This window comes from Scyliorhinus canicula, chromosome 2 (assembly GCF_902713615.1).
Source record: "Scyliorhinus canicula chromosome 2, sScyCan1.1, whole genome shotgun sequence".
In the NCBI taxonomy this organism is placed as follows: domain Eukaryota; kingdom Metazoa; phylum Chordata; class Chondrichthyes; order Carcharhiniformes; family Scyliorhinidae; genus Scyliorhinus; species Scyliorhinus canicula.
Genome location: NC_052147.1, coordinates 52,206,242 through 52,229,184, shown reverse-complemented (window position 1 = coordinate 52,229,184; position 22,943 = coordinate 52,206,242). Strand labels below are relative to the sequence as shown.

Genomic DNA, 22,943 nt, shown 5'->3' with positions numbered 1-22,943 from the left:
CAAGGCAGCAAAATGGAGATCGTTTTCCTGTGAGGTTATAGTTTGGTGCCTGAATGGCATTACAGAGTGACTCACTGTTTCATTCATAACTTCCCACCAGTGCATTCTTAAAGAAATGTAGTAGTTCAGATAATGAATCTTGATCCACAGTGTATTTAGCACTAACTGGAAAAGCAACATAATTTTATTCCCCAATATTGAAAACGCATTGACAGCTTAGCTTGTATTTATGGACATTTTGAGAAAATAGATGCGCCAGCAGCAGCTGACTTTCAATAACATAACGGTTTACTCATAACAGGTTTCTTCCTTTAACTTCCAACAAAATCCTTGCAGCTATAATTAGTAGGCATGAGTGTGGGGTTAAGACGATTTCTTTTTCTCTGCGAAGCACTCAGTTTAGTCCATAAATTTTAAGTGGCAAATTGGAATCATCTCTCAGATCATCCAAGGTCACAGAATAGTTGGAATTCCAATCTCTTTGAAACAGTGTCATTAGCTGATGGTGAGCTGATACACCAGCCTCTTCGTTATCTTCTGCAGCCTGATTAATGAGCAGACCCACTCCAGTTGTAGAATTGAAATAGTCAAAAGACCAATTTGAAGTGCCTGCAAGCCAATAAGATTTATTTAATAATTAAAAATAGCATTTACTGTTTGAATCAAACTAGAACCACCCCTCCAATCCAAAATCTGATGAGTGTACATATATAAACACAATTAGGTGCTGAATCTCTTTTGCAAGCCGACCGATTTGTTGAGTCTGCTACTCTCTAATTCCAGATGATACGGTGGACTGAAATTTCCTAACCTGCATTTTTAAGGTCAGGGGGGCTCGGTCCCCACCATCCGGAGAGGCGACAGGTCAGCTTCCATTTTACGCTCTCACCAATGTTGATCGGCAACAAACAGAACTTTCATGGATCACCGGGGGTGGGAAGAGGGAGCCACCTGACAACCACGAGGCACAGCGCTGCAGTGGATGGAAGAGGCAATGCAGCAATGCACCTGGGACTAAATGTTGGGATATGGAGGCCGGATAAATGATAGGGGTCCTGGCGAGGGGAAGGTAGGGGATGCCTGGGCTGGGGGTTGCAAGGGGAGGGGGCGATTATGGTCCAGGCGATAGGCTGGGGGATGAGGGAGGGGGCTTCAGATACAGGTGCACACCCCTTGCCCCTTTTCTCACCCAAGACGTAAGTTTAAAAACTTTTCTATTCCCCCCCCCCCCCCCCCCCCCCCCCCCAATCAGCCCACCAGCCTAAAAATTTGGGCTGGGCGAGAAAGGCCCATGGGGGCTTCCCCTACAGATGTCCTGCCTACCCCACCAGAAGATTGTTTCCAGGTCAGGATGAGTGGGCTCCTGGAGTGAATCCCATCCATGCAATTTCACACTCCTCCCGTCTCAAAATTCAGGCCTATTACTCATACAAGGGGTTCACGTTTTAACCTCCACCTTGATTGATAATTAACTCATCTATACCTATCAAATGGTCAGGTGAAATTCCATTATTGTCTTGGAGTGAATTTGGGGGGAGAGGCAGGTTTGTGTGGTGATAAGGATGAAATATGTTTCAGCAAATTAAAATATATGAACAACGAGTTCAGGGATGAGACACACCAGGCAAATGTGACCGACTAAGGTTGCAATTCTGTATTAAATTAACAGATATACTTTTGGGGAAGATATTGACTGGTGGTGGCCGTTGAGGAGTCAGTGGGAAATGCATCCCCACCAAGCACAGCTGTCCCGCAGTCATTTAATATTCCGAGCAGCACTAATTGGCCTCTCACTCAGGAGGATGGCTTGACTCAGAGATCTGCCAGCCAATATGGACAATAGTTCGAGCACAACATGGAGGGGTGGCCATTGCTGGGTCTACAGGCAGTCCCATCAATCTATGTCCTGGAGCCGGAATGTACTTAAGTTCTGGGGATGCGTCGTGGCAAGAGAAGGCCCTGGGGGGCTGGAAGGAGTGCGAGTTCCTGATGGAGAGGTCTGGTGGTAGGAAGCGCCCAGTGGAGGGAGATCAAGGGGAAGGTTCAATGTGGAAAGGAAGCAAGTGAGTGAGTCACCCCTTTATCCTTCTTGCCCAAGGCCCAAGAAAGTGTAACCTGGTGGGCTTGCGTCCCCAATCCTGATCACCAGCCTGGAATGGGACGAGGCCTTGCCTGCATTCCATAAAATAGAGGGTGGGTCAACCACAGGGGGGGGGGGGGGGGCAGAAGCAGGGGGGGGGGGTAAGAGGGAAGAGACAGAGAAGAATAGAGGGGAGCTAGGGAGGTGTGGTTGGGAGGGGGAGGCAGGGAAACGTTAACAAACTTGGCATCCACAGGAACAGAGAAAAAGGAGAATACAGGTGGAAGACAGGAGGGCCGGCTGAAGCGGAAGTGCACACGAGGTGACAACGGCAGCGAAATCCGTCCAGGAGAAGCAAGGGACAATACCAGCACCAGACTCATTTGAGTATTGCCCTCCGTAATTGTCTCTCTGGTACCCAAATTTATATCTACCCCCCCCCCCTCCCCCCAGTCTTCACCCCACATGTATGTAAATAATTTTGCCAAGAGTACAGAGTTGCTGCTGTTGAGCGGGTGCATAATACCCGACCAGTTACTTTTATTTTCTCTTTTTTTTTTCCCTTTGTGATTTGTGTGCATGTGCCCTTCTCTTCTTCTATATATATCATAGAATCATAGAATTGACAGTGCAGAAGGAGGCCATTCAGCCCATCGAGTCTGCACCAGCCCTTACAAAGAGCATCCTCCTCAAGCTCACGTCTCTACCCTATCCCTGTAACCCAGTAACCCCCACTTAACCTTTTTGGACGCTAAGGGCAATTTAGCATGGCCAATCTACCTAACCCGCCCATCCTGTGTACATAACAGCAAATATACTTTGTTCAAAAACTCAATAAAAAAACATTTATAACAAAAAAATAGAGGGCGGGTCAGGAACAGGCAGGAAAGCAACCGAGGGAATTTAATGGGCCCACCCGAACTCTGACTGCAAACACATCGGCAGGGCCATTAAACTGCTGAAGCTCAGGTTCAGCGAAACAGCTAAAGCATATATGCAAATGAGAATACATAAAACAGATGAAAGATAATTGACCACAAATGCTTAGCTGGATTTCATCTAGAAGGCAGAAAGTTTGAGTTGGGAAGTTTCCCAAATTGGTAGACCAAAATGAGCCTTATTTTGGCTCTGGGAAGGCAGGGGCAGGATGAGGTTGGACCCTCTGGTTCTGGAGGAAGTTGGAAGATGGCACAGATGCGAGTCCTAAGCAGGCTGATTAAAAAGCCCATCTGAGTTCTCTGGAACTTCATCCAAGTTCTATGAACCGCTGTTGGGCCCTCTTGCCTTAATCCCTCAAACCCCATCCTCCTCCCGATGTCCTCTGTGCCCCATGGCAGTTCCACAGTCGCTCTTCATCCTTCATGCCCACAACCCAGATGTACAAAAGAACTAATGAAGCATATAATAACAATAGTAAGTCTTGAAATGCACTTAGAAAACACCCATTCAAAATCTACTTTGACAAATACTGCTGCTCTTAAAATCCTGTAAAAGTATCAATCAAACAGAGCCATTATAGTTTTAATTACAGGAGTTGAACCCTACTTTGCACCTCTTTAATCTAATCTGAATAAACATCCAGGCATTGAAAAAAAACAGTTCAGAAAAAGGATAATTTATAATCTCATAAAGATGTCAATTCACCAAAGCAAACACTCCACTTAACTCCCCCCTGCTGAGTTAATCCATTGGAGTTCAGCCAAGGATTCGTAATAAGGCCATCTGAAGAAACAGATGTCTGGCCATCTGTTTCAGTTGATACAGGTCACAGATTTAACTTGTAGCTCGGTGTAAATGGATCCACTGTTAGAGCTGGGGAACTTAGTGGAGGAGAGGAGATTATTGGAGAGAAGGCAAAAGATGACAGTAAATAATCAAAGTTAAAAATGTAAAATAAGGAGCTGTCCTGGGAGCTGCTAGCTGAGGAGCCATCTTGGAATCTATGCACAATAAATTGAATACTACTGAGATAATTACTTCCTCGTCAACTTTCTCCTAATCGGGCAGCACGGTGGCCTAGTGGTTAGCACAACCGCCTCACGGCGCTGAGGTCCCAGGTTCGATCCCGGCTCTGGGTCACTGTCCGTGTGGAGTTTGCACGTTCTCCCCGTGTCTGCGTGGGTTTCGCCCCCACAACCCAAAAATGTGCAGAGTAGGCGGATTGGCCACGCTAAATTGCCCCTTAATTAGAAAAAATAATTGGCTAATCTAAATTTATAAAAAATAAACTTTCTCCTAATCATCAGTATAACGATGGAAGGAGTCATTGAGATAGTGCCATCATCTGACACGAACTCACCATTATCTGATCACTGTCACTCATTCAGATTCAGATTCTGCTAGAATGTCTCCACTCTAGAGCTCATGGCAATGTTAAATAGAACATGGACACAACAACTGAATATCCGTGGAAATGTAAAAGAAGCTGTCTCAAGGTCAGGGCAATATTTAACAAAATATAGTCATCACGTCCTCCTAATGAATAAGACCTGGGCCACCATTTTCAATTGCTGCATGAATGATATTGCTTCCACCAGAAAGTCAGGAGTGTCAAGTCAGTTTGCTGATATTTCCAATCTTCAACTCCATTCACAAGTGCTTCAGTAATGGAGCCAACCCACAGCAGAACTTAGATAGCATCCAGGCTTGGGCTGACAAGTGATAGATAACTTTCACATCTGCAATAAGAGAAAGTCTCAGCAATTTTCCCTTGACATTCAACGGCACAAACGTCACCGACTCACTTGCCATCACCATTCTTGGGTCAACGCTGAGCAGAAGATGAATGAGCCCAGCCTCCTAATCTCAACAGCATGGCAACAAGGGTACAGCAGAGGCTGGTTGCTCAGCAATGAGTGATTCACTTCACGGTCCCTTATAGGCTTTCTACCATCCACAAGGCTCAAACCCAGAGTCATTGGAATGTTCATCACTTGTCTGGATGGGTGAAACCTCAAAAACGCTCAAAATGTTCAAGACCAGTTCACTAGATTGGAGACATTTTCATCCTGTGCAACGTTCACACTGCCCACACTGCAGCTGCAGTATTTTCAACATACAGGATGCACTGCAGTAACTCATCAAGACTACTTACAAGAGCATTTTCCTCTGCTACAACCTTTCCAACTAAAAGAGGCAAGTTGTGGGAACTGTTGTTGGAACGCCGTCAAGTCCAGCTTGCACACCATCCTGATTAGACATTCATCACTGTGGCCAGTACCCTGGAATGCACGACCTAAAACTGCCTGGGAGCACCATCAAAGTAAGGACGTAATGGCTTAAGAAGAAGACCCTCCACTGCTTTCTCAGGGCAATTAGGAATGGGCAATAATGGCGGCGTTGTCAATATCATTCGTGTCCCAGGAACACATTTTTAAAAATCCAAAGGATGACTTTAAAAGTTCTGTCACATTTGCAACATCGGCAAACATCCTTGAATAATTTCAAAAGCAATTGCAAAATTCGAATAGCAAATTTGAAAGTATTTACCTGGAAATTTCCTCACTGTGTTATTTGGAGATGTCGGTATTGAGGATGATGACCCAGTTTTTACTGCAGTAAACATCACTCATGCACCAGTTCAATCAAAGCTTAATACATGCCTAAATTATCCTTTAAACTTATTTTTTAATTGCTGAAATATTCTAGAATACTTGATGGCACAATCTTCCCATGTTTCTCATTTATCTTGGGCTTAGGACATATTGCATGGAAGATAAAATGCTTACCTATATAGGCAATGTTTTCTGTAACAAAGTATTTGGTGTGACACACTCTCGCATAAGGAATATTGCCAAACCTTCCCACAGGAACGATGAAGAGTCTCTGCAGAAGGGTCACATTTGTGAGGCATTGTTAAGGAATTGACTCACTATTCATCAACAATTAATCCAAGCTCAGCGTAGCTACAATAAACCCCTCAAAAATAATTATCTGCTAGAATTTTTGGAAGTCCTAAGAACTGTAATCAAACATATTTTGGAATAAATTGAAGATTAACAACAATTTTCGAAACACTTTTCTAACATCAATATTAACATTAAGTTACTTCATAGCATGAGTTAATAGTTTAAAAGACAGGTGTTTATCCCACAGATAATTTGTCCTTTGAACAACTTAGCCGAGAATGAATACTTTTTTGTAATTATAAACGCTGTTAGTGAAATAAAGCATTATTCACCACATCAAAATGGACTTTCTTGATACTTCCTAGAGCTTGAAGTGACTGAAGGTAAGCCAGCATGGATGTATCGGTATGTTTCCAGTAACCAATCAACATTTGAACATGAACATGACGTTCAATAGCTGCTTTCCTCAGTGAGTCATCAATGTGTGGCCAATATCTAGATTGCAAAGTGAGATTTAACATCACACACACGTTTCAAACATCCATGAAACAATAACTTGTGCATCCCTGGTGCACTGGTAAATTACTTACAAGACATTTTGTAGAAAACGTGATGTTGGAAAGTATTCCATGACAGAAACGTACAGAAACTTCTTTGCAGCATTGATACCACTGAGAATAGCATCAAGATCAGCGGTTCGACCCTTTGCACACATCCTGGGAGGTGAGCTCTAGAAGAAACAACAGTTTCCAATTGGTGCTTGAGCATTTTTCTATTCAATTACAATACAGTGGCTGGTTATTAAATGGCTTAATATTGTGGTTTCTGTTTAATGTGAAGTTACATGGTTACAAAGGGCGGGATTCTATCTTCCCGCTGGTTATCAATGGGATTTCCCATTGTAACCACCAGTCGTCCCTGCGGAACATGCTGGCTGGGGTGCGCTGCCGGCGGGAAAATTGAATCGCACCAACCAGAGAATTCTGGCCAAAGTATCTATACCAATTGCACTCTTTATATCATCCTGAATCCTATTTTAAATGCACCGCCTTCTAGGAACTGATTAACCGAGAGACATTAAATGGTGGCACACCATTCAATCCTACAGGATTAACCCCGTCCTCTAGCTTGCTCCCAAACCTATGGGAAAAGTACGGGGTAGAGAGCTGCAGGAGGAAAGGAGCAGGGAGGGATGGGAAAGGAAGGAGAGACAATGGGAATAAAAAGTGGCAAAGGGAGTAACAGGAGAGGAGAGTGAGGAAAAGGGTGAGAGAGAGAAAGAGAAGAGGAAGGAAAGATGGGAGAAAAGGAGGGGAAATGGAAGGGTAGAAAAGGAGAGCTCAACAGGAAAGGGGCAGGATTAGGGTGTGGGGGAGCCCGAGGGGAACAGGTGAAGGGAAGAGGAGGGGACAGTTGGAGGAGTGGGAAGATAAGAAGGGTAGGGAAACAGAGGGATAAAGCAAAGAAACAACCTCAGCTGTGTGGCAGGCTGGAAGCATTGGCTGGTAAGTGTTGGGAGCATATGAATTTGTGACTGAGAGATTGGGGACATTCAGTCTGAGGAGACATGAGCATCACCCTCTCACTAGGTTTCCTCTAGAGTCACGTAAAAATTACAGGATGGAAACAGAACATTCATCCCAACTCTAGGGTCCCAGGATCGATTCCTGGCTTGGGTCACTGTCAGTGCGGAGTCTGCACGTTCTCCCCGTGTGTGCGTGGGTTTCCTCCAGTTGCTCCAGTTTCCTCCCACAGTCCAAAGGTGTGCAGGTTAGGTGGATTGGCCATGCTAAATTTCTCTTAGTGTCCAAAAAGGTTAGGAGGGGTTATAGGGTTACGGGGATAGGGTGGAAGAGAGGGCTTAAGTGGGTCGGTGCAGACTCGATGGGCCGAAAGGCCTCCTTCTACACTGTATGTTCTATGTTTTATGTTCAATGTCCTCAATGGTGTTGAGCTTCTTGTGTGTTGTTGGAGCTGCACTCATCCAGTCAAGTGGAGAGTATTCCATTAAACTCCTGACTTGTGCCTTGTAAACGGTGGACAGGCTTTGGGGAGTCAGGAGGTGAGTTATTTTCTACAGGACTCCTAGCCTCTGACCTTCTCTGGTAATAACAGTATTTATATAATAATAAACTTTATTGTCACAAGTAGGCTTACATTAACACTGCAATTAAGTTACTGTGAAAGTCCCCTAGTCACCACATTCCGGCGCCTGTTCGGGTTCACAGAAGGAGAATTCAGAATGTCCAAATGGCCTAATAGCACATCTTTTTGGGACTTGTGGGAGGAAACGGGAGCACCCGGAGGAAACGTATGCAGACACGGGGAGAATGTGCAGATTTTGCACAGATAGTGACCCAAGCCGAAATTGAACCTGGGACACTGGCGCTGTGTGGCCATAGAGCTAACCACTATGCTACCATGCTGCTCAATATGGCTAATCCAGTTCAGTTTCTGGGTATTGGAAGGATTTTGATAATGGGGGTTGAGTGATGATAATACCATTCAATGTCAAGGTTCGATGGTTAGATCCTCTCTGATTGGTAATGGGCATTGCGTGGCACTTCATACACTCCAGCCGGGATTCTCCGAGCCTCCACGCTGCAATCGCGCTAGGCGCAGGGGCGGCGAATGGGAGTCAGACCTGCAATCGGATCTGACGCCACTCCCGCGATTCTGCGGGGACCGTGGTTGTCGCAGAACCGGTCGGGGGCCATTGAAAGAGGCCCCCGCGGTGATGCTCTGCCGATAAATGGCCGAGTTCTCGCCAGCGTGAGTTACTCATGGTTCCACCTGGTGGTAGCTCGGAGTGGCGGCTGCGGGCTCAGTCCGCGGCCGTTCTGGTGGAGGGGGCGGGGGATCCGTCACCAGGGGGAGGCCACCAGGACGGCCAGGCTTGCGATTGGGTGCCACCGATCGGCGTGCGTGATCTCGGGGGGGGGGGGGGGGGGCCTATATTGTTGGGGCCGGCTCGAGGTTTGAGTCTGCCATGTTGTGCGGGGCCGCTATCACAGGCGGCCGCTGTGTGCATGCGTGACCCGTGGCTGGAAGTGCAGGGCCCTGTATCAGCAGCCGGAGCTACGAGGAGCACCCCGGGGCCCTGCTGGCCCCCTGCAAAATGGAGAATCACTCTGAACTTTCTCCAGGAAGTTTCATAGCGCTTCGCGCCCGTTTTCACGCGGGCGTGTGGACATAGCCCCATTATCAGAGAATTCCTCCCTACATATTTATATGATGTACGACACTGAGTGGCCACTTGTTTCTCACTGGCCTAAGTCTTTTACTGACATCATGTGTACAGTGGGGTGATGGTGGGGTGTGCGAGGGGGCAAACACAGTTAGCTCAGTTGGTTAGACAGCTCGCGTATGGTTCAGAATGATGCCGATATGTGCAGGGTTCAATCCTCATTCCGGCTGAGGTGGACAGAAGCATCTCTCCCCATCCTGCCTCATTGTAAAAGGCAGGGTTCAGCAACCCTGAATAATTGAGGAAGGAGAGGGACATGCCTCATTACTTCTCTATTTGCAGGAAAACGTTGCACATAAGACCAGAGGTTGGATTAAGCAAAAGAGAAATCCTTTAGCTCCCTTCGCACATGTAGATGCAATGTTGGACCTGTGACCACAGACAACATGAAGTCCAGCAGGCTGGCAAATGTCAAGGATGGTGTCTTTCATTCTTTCCTTATTCCCTTTGCCTTTCACAATCACTCACGTGCAGCAAAATACCACACAAACAACATTATCATAGAATCATAGAATTTACAGTGCAGGAGGAGGCCATTTAACGCATTGGGTGGGGTTGTCCAATAATGGGGCTGTGTCCCTACGCCGGTGTGAAAAGCAGCGCCGACCACTCCGGCATCAACGGTCGGCGCCAGAGTGGTCCCCGCAGCTCCAGCCGGCGCGGAACGGCCGGCGGGGGTTATCTGGTCCTGCCGTGTGGGACCTGAGTAACCCACGCCAGCAGGACTCGGCCGAACATGGCGGCCACTCGGCCCCTCGGGGCCTGGAGAATTGCTGGGGGGGGCACTTTCAACGGCCCCCGACCGGCGCAGCAGGAATCCCAAGCAGGCACCCAAGAATCGACGGGGGAGAATCGGGAAGCCGATGTCGGGGCGGCAGGGGCACGATTCTCGCGACCCCCGGGGATTCTCCGACCCGGTGCGCGGTGGGAGAATCCCGGCCATCATTTCTGCACTGGCCTTTGTAAAGAGCACCCTACATAAGCCCATGCCTCCACCCTATCCCCATAACCCAGTAACCCCACCAAACCTTTTGGACGCGAAGGAGCAATTTAGCATGGCCAATCCACCTAACCTGCAGGGCTTGGAGGAAACTGGAGCACCCGGGGGAAACCCACGCAGGCATGGGGGAGAACGCGCAGACTCCGCACAGACAGTGACACGAGGCTGGAATTGAACCCAGGTCCCTGGAACTGTGAGGCAGCAGTGCTAACCACTCTGCCCCTCCATGGTAGCATTCCTTCAGAGGGTGCTTCTCAGCCATCACAGTAAAATATAGTTCTTCTTCCGAAAGTGCCTAATCCCCCTCTACTGAAAGAGATGATGCAGATCCGTGTAACAACACTGAAGCCATCATTAAAGTACACAGCCTGTAACAAAGGCTAGCACAGGTATATCCACCACAGGATTCACATAGTGAATATCAGCTTTGTCCACCAGGTAATGGGCACAGATAAGCAGAAGGTACTGAAGGCAGTGAACAAGCAGCAGGACCAGTCCATGCTGTAATCCAGACCTCAAACGGTCTACATACAAAAGAAAGATGCAAACAGATCCTGCAATCATCATAAATTAGCATGTATATCAGCACCAACGTTTTGATAAATGTTAGAGGCTGTATCGTCCGACAGCTGCATTTCTTCGAAAGCATAATATTTGTGACTACTCACCGACAAGTACATTTTCGCGGCAGTTCCATTCAGTTTGACTTCAAGAGGTGTTTCTTTGTTAAAATGTGTCGAATAGAAAGGCGGCCAGGGTGAGGGGATGGTGGCATTTGGGTGTCCGAGGCTCCAGTAAGCATCAAAGATTTTGGAGAAATCGTTGGCAAGGCAACTGCAGTTGTAAACCACAGCACCCAACTCTTTCACCTGTCAGAAATTACATTAAATCATCTGTGACCATATCTGATAATGTAATTTGGGTTAAATCACCCACATCAATGTAGTTTAATCAGGCAGCACCAACACAACCGGGCCACTTTTGTATCTGCTTCAGATCAATTCTCGGTGGTTGATTTTCTCAGCATGTTGCTTGTGATCTGAACAAGGCCTTTTATGTCTGCCTGATTCAAATCAACCAAAGCATGATCAGATTTAAACAATTTGAGGTTGTTCTTAAACATTTTAACCATTACGTTGAACTACTGCTCCCATAGCTGATGTAAAATTGTATCTGATTTACATTGCTAGGAACTAACAACATCGATGTATTCCAAAAAATTATATTTCCTATCATCTGCTACATTTAAGGCCAATGAAACAAATCAATTGCTGATCTTAGTAACTACAATATCTGGGGCGGCACGGTGGTTAGCACTGCTGCCTCGCGGCGCCGAGGACCCGGGTTTGGTCCCGGCGCTGGGTCACGGTCCGTGTGGAGCTTGCACATTCTCCCCGTGTCTGCGTGGGTCTCATCCTCACAACCCAAAGATGTGCAGGCTAGGTGGATTGGCCAGTAAATTGCCCCTTAATTGAAAAATAACAATTGGTACTCTAAATTTATTTAAAAAAAATATAATTTCTAGGTTTTAATGGTGTTATGGACATCATGGACTGGATTCCCTGATTTTGAGGCCATGTCCCCACCCAGCATGGGAACGGTGACGTTTTACAATAGAACAAATGGTGTAAAACAGCCCCTGATCCTCCATTTGGCTGGGGGCTAGTATCAAGGCAGCGTGGAGCACCCAGCTCTAGCGGCCGATACGGTGCCGTGCAACATGGCGGCGGACGATTGCGGACCAGGCCCGCAAAATAGTCCCCCACATTGGCCGGCTCGCGTCCCCGGACAGCCACCCAACAGTGCCCCCGTTCCCTGATAAAGACACCCCTGCACACAAATCAGCCCTTCCCGACTGAGTCCGCTGCCACCATGCCGAGTTCCCGACGGAGTAGACGACACGTGACCGACGCCGTTGGGAACTCGGCCAGTCGGGTGCAGGGCATCGGGGGGTGGGCTTCAGGCAATGTCCTGAGGCTGTTGATACGGCGCACGGCGCACTCAGAGAGTACGCCGCTTTGGAGGGGGCGGATCATCGCCCGATTTGATTATCTGGCTGATTGCCGAACGTGATTTTGGTGTTTGAAGAATCCGGCCCTACATTTTTTTTTAAAGTTAGCGTGCCCAATTCATTTGTTCCAATTAAGTGGGCAATATAGTGTGCCCAATCCGCTTACACTGCACATCTTTGGGTTGTGGGGGTGAAACCCACTCAAACACGGGGAGAATGTGCAAACTCCACACGGACAGTGACCCAGAGTCGGGATCGAACCTGGGACCTCAGCGCTGTGAGGCAGCAATGCTAACGATTGCACCACCGTGCTTCCCTGCCCCACATTTTGTAACTTCTATCACTTTAACATTGAAGCCAAGGGAGGAACCGAATAATTCAACTTAAATTGATGGAAACATCATTCAATGATCCCATTTGACTCAGAAGACTTTTCATAATTATTTTTAAGTCTTGCGCTGGGTGAGAGCTTGAGTGTATTAGGGGTAATCATTTTAAAGACATACGCACAGTTTGGATACTCATGGGGTTGATTTTCAATCCGCATAATTTCTGGGTCCTGTACCTGCTGTACCTGCGTCTCCAATGCAATGCTATCTTTAAATGCAGGTAATTTAACTGGACAGGACATGGTTTGGCACCCAATCATTGGCACTGATCTCTGGGAACTGACTGCTAAGTACAATCTTCCAAGGCAACCAACAGGCATAACAGCCATGATCTAATTGAGTTGAAACCATGCATTTTAAACACACTGGTCATGACCATATTTGTTCACTGGTCAGGCAATGCAAGAGCATCATGTCACAAGCCAGCTAACCTTCTTTTGTGTTGTAAGAAACTGGGGCGGGATTCTCCGACCCCCCCGCCGGGTCGGAGAACTGCCGGGGGGCGGCGTGAATCCCGTCCCTCCACCGGCTGCCAAATTCTCCAGCGGTGGCTTTTTGGCAGGGGCGGGAATCGCGCTGCGCCGGTCAGTGCTGCTGGCAGCGCCCCCCCCCGGCGATTCTCCGGCCCGCAATGGACCGAGCGGCCGCCCATTTTCGGCCGGTGTAAATCAAAGCAGGTCTGTACCGGTGGGACCTGGCTCTACGGGCGGCCTGCAGAGTCCTCGGGGTGGTGGGGGTTCTGGGGGGGGGGGGGGGGGCACAGTGGCCTGTCCCGCGATCGGGGCCCACCAATCCAAGGGCTGGCCTGTGCCGTGGGGGCACGCTTTCCCTTCGCGCCGTCTGCTGTCAACTCCGCCATGGCCGGCGCGGAGAAGAACCACCCTGCGCACACGCTGGGATGATGCCAGCACATGGCCGGCGCAGAGAAAAACCACCCCGCACATGCGCCAACTCTCGCCGGTCGGCGGAGGCCCTTTGGCGCCGATTGGCGCGGCGCCAAGCCCTTCTGCGCCAGCTGGCGCCGGCCTAGCCCCTGAAGGTGTGGATTCCTCCGCACCTTCCAGGCGGCCCGACAGCAGAGTGGTTCCGCCACTCCTCGGAGCCGGTATGGCCCATCCCGCCGGTTAGGGGAGAATCCCGCCCGTTTTCTCAAGGTCAGGCAGAAGCAGAAAGATGCCAATGCGGCATGACCCCTCTCTCTCTCTCTCTCATGTGAGTCTCTCTCTCTCTCTCTCTCTCTCTTACCGTCCAACTTGCAAGTTTGATCCCTGTCTGTAGTTTGACCATCTACGTGCTGCGGGCAGAGATTTTTTTTGAAGAAATCAACCCAATAGTAGCTATCTCCGGAAGAAAAGATAAATTGACTACCTGGAAGCCAAATCCTGAGGGACCACTGATCTCAGCCTGGACCCACTCAAGTTATCAATCTACAAGATCCATATGATTTTAATCTTTACTGGGCTTCAAAATAGCAGAACCTATCCTCCCACTTTGGAATCGATTTTGCTTGTGAACTTGGAAATTGGAACCTTTTTATTATTTTTGCATAGACCATGTTAAGCATGATAAATATGATTTTCCTTTTTAAAAATCCTCAAGGAAACCTGTCTGTTAGTGTCCTTTACAGTCACAGCATGTAAACAGTTAACGTTCACTGAAGTATCAAGCCTTATCCTTTAAACATAATTATTGCAGTTAAACTAGGAGGGAGGAATGAGTGGAGCCATTCCATCTCTCCTCACCTGATTGTAACAATTAATAAAAATTGTGACAAAAGTGGACTCGTCTTTAATATTATCTAAAGATAAGAATTGGATAAGACTATCCTTACAATAGAATTGGAGATTGAGGATATAAAGTTGAAAGAGTAATTTCCTGTTACAAAAAAATGAACATGTTATTAATTGGGGACTTCGGATGATGTTGGACACTCAGGAGTTATTATACTTACCTGAGTTAGTGCTCTCCAATCCATATTAGCACTGCCAATATATATATGCTTTTTATCGACAATCCAGAGCTTTGTGTGAAGCACACCACTCAGCAATTTTTGAAAATTCACCTTCCTTATCTGTACTCCTGTAATTTAAAATAGTGTGTTCAAAATATGGAGCTTGGTGGCAAATTCTACGTTATTTTATCACCAAGTAATACCAATTAAATATAACAGCTGAAGATAAATCTTTATAAACGCGCCTGTGAGTCAATTTTCTTATTTGCTGGTTAATTTATCTTTTATCAATTATTTTCTCATTTTAATTTGAGCCTGAGCACACTTACAAATGTCCAGCATGGAGCGTATAGTAAGAGAACAAAGTACCACAGATGCTGGAAACCTAAGACATGAACAGAAAATGTTGTAAATACTCAACAGGCCAGGCAGCATCTGTGGAGAGAGAATCAGAGTCAAAGCTTCAGGTCCTCGATCTTCACTAGCTCTGATGAAGGGCCACTGGCCTCTGTTTTCTGCACAGATGCCTCCAGAAGTGCTGAACATTTCCAACACTTCCTCTTTCTAGTGCAGCAAAAACAATGGGCGGGTTTCTCCATTGCCCAACGCCAAAATCGTAATTGGTGATCGGGCAAAAAATCGATTCCGACGCCGGTTGGACGCCAGTTTGCGATTCCCCCTCCAAACCGGGTCATCGTGACATGTGTCGCGTGCAGTCGCAATGCCATTGGCGTCTCATCGGCTGGCCCACCAGTGATGCCCCACCCCCCCGATGGGCCGAGTTCCCGACGACTCAGGCCACGTGTAGTCTGAGCCGACGAGCCAACTGCGGACTGTGTCCAGCGCCGCCACACTCGTCCAGAATCTGTATCGCTGGATGGGGGGGGTGGCATCTGACAGGGCAGGGGGGACTGGTAGGTGGTGGTCAGAGGTTGGCCAGTGTGCGGATGTGGGGCCACGGTCAGCGAGTTCGGTTTAGCCCACGGCCGGCACCATGTTTTACAGCGTGACCGGTACAGATCGTCAGCTGTGCGCATGCCCGGCCATTCTCCGGCCTTTGTGGCCCGGCGGCAGGTGTATCAGTCGATGCCGGTGCTAGCCCCTCACCGGTACCAGAATCTTTGGGCGGGATTCCCCTGTACCCGGCGGGATGGGGGGGTCCCGGCAGGACAGAGTGGCGTGAACCACTTCGGCGTCAGCCCGCCCCAAAAGTGCGGAATCCTCCGCACCTTCAGGGGTTAGGCCAGCGCCGGAGTGGTTTGCGCCCGCCAGCTGGCGTGAAAGGCCTTTGGGCGCCATGCCAGCCGGGGCTGAAGGGACTCCGCCGGCCGGCGAGAGTCCGTGCATGCGTGGGAGCGTCAGCGGCTGCTGACGTCATCCCCGCACATGCGCGAGGGGAGTCACCTACCCATCCGCCATTATGGAGGCTGACACGGCCGACGCGTAGGGAATGAGTGCCCCCACGGCACAGGCCCGCCCGCGGATCGGTGGGCCCCAATCGTGGGCCAGGCCACCGTGGGGGCACCTCCCGGGGCCAGATCCCCCCGCGCCCCCCCCCAAGAACCCCGGAGGCCGCCCGTGCCACCAGGTCCCGCCAGTAAGGGACCTACTCCAATTCACGCCAGCGGGATTGGCCAAAAGCGGGCGGGACTTCGGCCCATTGCACGCCAGAGAATTCGGACAGCCCCGGGGCCCATTGAGTCGCGCCGGTCCCCGCCATTCTCCGAGGCGGGCGGCGCGATTCACGCCTCGCCAACTTTTGGGGGGGTCGGAGAATTCGGAGGACGGCGGGGGCATGATTCACACCGACCCCCAGCGATTCTCTGATCCGGTGGGGGGTCGGAGAATCCCGCACTGTGAGGGGTCGGCACCAAAATTCCTGTTGTAAAAGTCGACACATTCTACGCTGGCGGCAGCACTTAGGCTCCAGAACGGAGAATCCCGCCCAATGCCTTTGCCAGTCCTTCAAAAATCAATCGGACTCTTCTGAGCCTCTCATTCCCCTTCAGCAAGAAACCCGACAGCAGCTGCCTGAGATCAAGTTTGGCACAACATTAAATATGAATTTCAGAAAAAAGTTACGCATATAAACAACTTGCTGAGCCAAAAATAAAATCCAATGTCTAAACAATAAATTGATCATTTAAAAACATAATAATTATAAAAATGATCATTAAAAAGATCCAATACAACCTTTTTTGCATTTTCGCTTAAGAAGCTGAGTTGGAAAGAGACAGAGTGGACTCCAAGTCCTGGTCACCAGGGAAGGAGGAGAGAACAGAGCCACGCTAAGGGTTAAGTCCAGTTCACTCCAAGACTCAGGATTCAGATGTGCTCAAACACACTGATGCACTCAACCGCTCTCCAACACCCTCACTTCGACACACACTTGCTGTAACACACACTCGCGCACACTCACTCTCACACACGCTCGCTCTCTCACCTATGCTTGGTCTCACATATAGTTACTCGCTCTCATACTCACTCACTCTCAAACACACACTCATTCTCAAACTTGCTCTTGCAAACACTCACTGACTCTCAAACACACTCATTGGCCCAGTCCCAGGAGGTTGGACGAGAAAGTGGCAGCTGGATTTTAAGGTTAAAAACTCGGAATGGAGTGACAATCCGACTCCGATTGCCATTCCACTGAGGTTCAAGGCTACTTCTGCAGCAAGACAAAGATTTCTTCAAAATACTTGATCATAATTCTGTGGTAAACCACATTATTGTCTTATATTCACTGTGCTGTATTGTACATGCCTGGGCTTGTCCAGGCTGGCTCTGCCTGTGGTTCCTCCCCTCAGGTTTCTGTATAAAAGCGCCAAGTCTCCGCCTCCAGACCCAGTTCGGGCCCAGAGGCTGGAGGCTTGCTGTTTAGTGTATTAAAGCCTCAGTTACGTTTATCACTCATCATCTATTGTTGATGGTGCATCAATTTAATACACTAAACTTCTAAAGATGGACTCTTCACTCAAGATGAACTCCTCGCTCAAGCCTGATCGCTTGCAACTGGACCCACATGCAGCTGACGCTTCAGAGACTTTTGAACACTGGCTAAGCTGCTTCGAGGCGTACCTCGCATCTTTCAATGAAGACTTCACGGACCTCCAGAAGAAGCAGGTCCTCCACGCAGGGGTGAGGCCAAGAGTCTTTAACCTCATCAGGGACGCCCCCTCGTACGCAGAGGCAATAACGCTGCGAAAGGGACATAACGTGAAATATGTTAACCAGGTATATGCTAGGCACCTCCTCGCCACGAGTCGCCAATGGCCTGGGGAATCACTCGCGGAATTCCTGTGTGCCTTGCGCATCCTCTGCCGGAACTGTGACTCCTGGGCGATATCGGCTACTCAGCACGTGGAGCTGCTGATCAGGGACACCTATGTCGCGGGTATACACTCGAACTATATCCGTCAGTGTTTATTAGAAGGGGGGGACACTCGGCCTCCCAGAGACAGTCCAGCTCTCCAACTCACTGGAGGTGGCCTCCCAGAACATGGGGGCCTACACCTCCAACCGTGCGGCACCCTCGTGGGCCTCGTTGGCTCAGCCATCAACCGACCCGGGTGCGACGCAAACCTGCGCCGCGCAGCAACCCGCCAACGCCGGAGACTTGAAGTGCTACTTCTGCGGCCAGAACAATCACCCCCGCCAACGCTGCCCAGCACGAAACGCGACTTGTAACGACTGTGGGAAGAAGGGACATTTCGCAAAAACCTGCCAGGCCCGACCCCCCCCTAAATCTTCTAGGCGGCCTGCTGCCTGTCGGGCCCACCCCCAGCTGCCGCGCCACCCGCCATGTGCGACCCGTGGGTGCTGCCATATTTAATTTTGGCCAACACGTGCGTCCCACTGGGTCCGCCATCTTGGACGCCATCTTACACTTCACCGGCCACGTGCGACCCATGGGGGCCGCCATCTTGGGACCACTCCGCGGCCTCCCGGGAGCCCTGCTCACCCGACCGTATGCTGGTCGCCGCCACCTCCGACCGGCCTACCGACTGCCTCCGTCACACTCGACCAGTCCCGGCCGCACCACCTCGCAAAGTCCACGATGACCGTCTGGATCAACGGGCATGAGACGGCCTGTCTTTTCGACTCCAGGAGCACAGACAGCTTCATACACCCAGATATGGTAAGGCACTGCTCCCACCCCATCCTTCCCGCGACCCAGAAAATTTCCCTGGCTTCTGGATCCCACACAGTGGAAATCCGGGGGTACTGTGTCGCGACCCTCACTGTGCAAGGTGTAGTGTACACCAACTTTAAGCTCTACGTCCTCCCCATCTCTGCGCTGCCCTCTTACTGGGGCTCGACTTCCAGTGCCATCTCCAGAGCCTTACCCTAAAGTTCAACGGACCCCTGCCTCCCCTCACCGTCTGTAGCCTCGCGACCCTTAAGGTCGCCCCACCCTCCCTCTTCGCAAACCTCACCCCGGACTGTAAGCCCGTCGCTACCAGAAGCAGATGCTACAGTGCCGAGGGCAGGGCCTTCATCAGGTCAGAGGCCCAGCGACTCCTACGAGAGGGGATCATTGAGGCCAGTAACAGCCCCTGGAGAGCCCAAGTGGTGGTCGTCAAGACTGGGGAGAAGCACAGGATGGTCATCGATTACAGCCAGACCATCAACCGGTACACGCAGCTCGATGCGTACCCCCTCCCACGCATCTCTGACATGGTCAATCAGATTACGCAGTATCGAGCCTTCTCTACAGTCGACTTGAAGTCTGTGTACCACCAGCTCCATATCTGCCGATGGACCGCCAATACACTGCCTTCGAGGAAGACGGCCGCCTCTATCACTTCCTCAGGGTTCCCTTCGGCGTCACCAACGGGGTCTCGGTCTTCCAAAGGGAAATGGACCGAATGGTTGACAAGTACGGGCTGTGGGCCACGTTCCCGTACCTGGACAACGTCACCATCTGCGGCAGTGACCAGCAGGACTATGACGAGAACCTCTGGCGCTTCCTCCACACCGCAAAACTGCTGAATGAAGCTAACTTATAATAGAGAGAAATGAGTCTTTCTCACAACCCGCTTGGCTATCCTCGGCTACGTCGTGGAACATGGAGTCCTAGGGCCCAACCCCGACCGCTTGCGCCCCCTCCTGGAACTCCCCCTCCCCCACTGCCCCAAGACCCTGAAGAGATGCCTGGGGTTCTTCTCTTACTATGCCCAGTGGGTCCCCAACTACACGGACAAGGCCCGCCCACTCATCAAGTCCACCACGTTTCCCCTGACGACTGAAGCCTGACTGGCCTTCGATCGCATCAAAGCAGATATCGCCAAAGCCGTGATGCACGCTGTGGATGAGTCCATCCCTTTCCAAGTGGAGAGCGATGCGCGGACTTTGCTCTGGCCGCTACACTCAACCAGGCGGGCAGGCCTGTGGCTTTCTTCTCCTGTAACCTCTATGCCTCTGAAATTCGACACTCCTCTGTCGAAAAGGAGGCCCAAGCCATAGTAGAAGCTGTGAGACATTGGAGGCATTACCTGGCCAGCAGGCGATTCACTCTCCTCACTGACCAACAGTCGGTTGCCTTCATGTTCAATGATATACAGCGGGGCAAGATTAAGAATGACAAGATTCTGAGGTGGAGGATCGAGCTCTCCTGCTACAGCTATGATATCTTGTATCGACCCGGGAAGCTCAATGAGCCCCCAGATGCCCTATCCCGCGGTACATGTGCCAGTGCACAAGTAGACCGACTCCGTAACCTCCACAACGACCTCTGTCACCCGGGGGTCACCCGCTTTTTCCACTTGATCAAGGCTCGCTGCTTTGTTATGCTCTTGACGTAGCATAAGCTGCTTCCTTGATGTACACACTGACAAAGGAAGGTTCAGACTTGGAGATAGCTTTAACACATTTATTAAACTGTTAACAATTCTCTTACTTGGATTCGACTCTCCTGTTAATCCTGCTATAGCTACTCAGACTGACAAAACAGTCTGCTACAATCCACGTGTGTGTGTGATGTGTTTCAAATCAATCCTGTGTACTCACTTAGTGACTCCACTGGGAAGAGGAAGATCGTGTGTGCTGTGTCCTTATATATGGGTTGGTGTAATGCCCTCCTGTGGTAGTGTTACTTCTGTGTGTGTCGTGAATGCCCATTGGTCGTGTCCTATCTTACTGACCTATTGGTTGAATGTCTGTGTGTCATATCTCTGGTGCTCCCTCTAGTGTCTATCTAGTCTACATGTATTTACATTAACCCCTTGTGTATTTACAGTGATGCATATCACCACACTCACAACCTGCCCTACTCCATCGAGGAGGTCAGGCCCGTGATCAGGGACTGCCAGGTCTGCGCAGAGTGCAAGCCGCTCTTCTATCGGCCAGAAAGAGCACATCTGGTGAAGGCCTCCCGCCCTTTTGAGCGCCTTAGCATGGACTTCAAAGGGCCCCTCCCCTCAACTGACCGTAACATCGTTGACGAGTTCCTCAACATCGTTGACGAGTACTCCAGATTCCCCTTCGCCATCTCGTGCTCTGACATGACCTCTGCCTCCATTATCAAGGCCCTGCACAGTCTTTTCACCCTGCTCGGGTTCCCCGCCTACATCCGCAGTGATCGGGGCTCCTCCTTTATGAGTGACGAGTTGCGTCATTTCCTGCTCACCAAAGGCATCGCCTCCAGCAGGACGACCAGCTATAACCCCCGGGGAAACAGACAGGTAGAGAGGGAGAACGCGACGGTCTGGAAGGCCGTCCTCCTGGCCCTACAGTCAAAAAGTCTTCCACTCTCCCGCTGGCAGGAGGTCCTCCCCGATGCGCTCCACTCCACCCGGTCGCTTCTATTAACGCCCGCTAACAAGACTCCTCATAAGCGTATGTTTGCCTTCCCCAGGAAATCCACCTCCGGGGTCTCGCTTCCGTCCTTGCTGACAGTCCCAGGGCCCGTCCTTCTCCGCAAGCACGCGAGGAGCCATTAAACCGTCCCCCTCATCGAGAAGGTCCTGCTGCTCCATGCAAACCCCCAATATGCCTACGTGACACACCAGGACACAGTCTCCCTTCGGGATTTGGTTCCTGCAGGCTCCCCAGCGACCATCACCACCACACCCCACCCTACACCATCTTCCGCCACCTCTACCCACCTCCCTCATGAACTGACTCCCGCATTCCCACCGAGGACAGGCATCACCACCTCTGCCCGTACACCGCCCCCTCTTCGCTGACTCAACATCTGGGTGAAGAAGAAGAAGTCAACACGCTCCCAGACGCGCACACCACAGCCGGGACTGAGGCAGTCACAGTGGAAGGTCAAGGCCCCTGACAGACTGGACCTTTAAGACCATTTCACCCCTGCCGGACTTTTTTAAACAGGGGGTGAATGTGATAAACCACGTTAGTGTCTTATATTCACTGTGCTCTATTGTACATGCTTGGGCTTGTCCAGGCTGGCTCCGCCTGTGGCTCCTCCCCTCAGGCCTCTGTATAAAAGTGGCAAGTCTCCGCCTCCGGACCCAGTTCGGGCCCAGAGGCTGGAGGCTTGCTGTTTAGTGTATTAAAGCCTCAGTTACGTTTATCACTCGTCATCTATTATTGATGGCGTATCAAATTCTCCCCCATTCAAGCTCATATAGAAGGGAAGGATTTAACTATTATAAGTACTGTAACAAATATGGAACCTCCTCTGTCTCCAGCAACAGAATTCAGAGAAACCACTTGCACAAATACACATTCATGTTCAGGAGCTTCATCTCTCACAAGCCTTGGACTCAACATAAATGAAAGAAAGACTGCACAATTAGATAGTGTCTTTCACAGCCAATTGAGCACTGTTGTAGTGAAGTCACTTTTATAATGCAGCCAATTTCTATACAGTAATCTTCCACAATGCAAAAATGTACCAGATCATTTGATCTTCAGTGGTTTCTGAATAAATATTGGCCTGGGGACTTGGGAGAACTTTCCTCTCTTCTTCAAAACAATGCCCTGGGATCTTTATGGTCACATACGGGGTTAGTGGGAGCTTTGATAGAATGTCACCTCTGCCAGTTTATCACTCCACTAGACTATCATCCCTAGATTGCGTGCTAAATTCCCTGCGTGGGACTGGACACACAAATGACTCAGAGGAGAATGCTGTTCTGTGCACAACTCCACCTGCCCTCCACTCCCAGGAACACTGTCCACTTCCTGGGTCCACTTGTGTGTCATTCCTGGATTTACCTTGCTTTTTCTTTTTTTCTTTTTCCTTTCTTCAAAATCCATCCGCCACCTCCACTAAGCACATAACACAACTTCAACCCAGCACCAACCCTCAATCTATGTCATGCGGCTAGTCTCCATGACATAAAGAGCCCAAACTCACCCTTACCCACTGACAATACAGCAAAAGATTAACTATAAGCATCGCAGGACATATAAGTAAGACATTTAGAATATAGAATATAGAACAG

At 49.8% G+C, this 22,943-nt stretch overlaps 1 protein-coding gene across 1 annotated transcript in view; it reads right to left on the bottom strand.

The window, feature by feature from the left end:
* Window positions 1-152: 152 nt before the first annotated feature.
* LOC119953670 (5'-3' exonuclease PLD3-like) overlaps window positions 153-22,943 on the bottom strand; it is a 54,842-nt gene continuing 32,051 nt past the window's right edge. The window contains exons 6-11 of the mRNA XM_038778182.1: window positions 14,527-14,654; window positions 10,844-11,044; window positions 6,519-6,658; window positions 6,261-6,423; window positions 5,809-5,905; window positions 153-609 (exon numbers count right to left, since the gene is read on the bottom strand). Of these exons, the coding sequence (XP_038634110.1) occupies window positions 395-609; window positions 5,809-5,905; window positions 6,261-6,423; window positions 6,519-6,658; window positions 10,844-11,044; window positions 14,527-14,654 (944 nt within the window). The 3' untranslated portion in view covers window positions 153-394. The remainder of the gene's footprint in view (window positions 610-5,808; window positions 5,906-6,260; window positions 6,424-6,518; window positions 6,659-10,843; window positions 11,045-14,526; window positions 14,655-22,943) is intronic.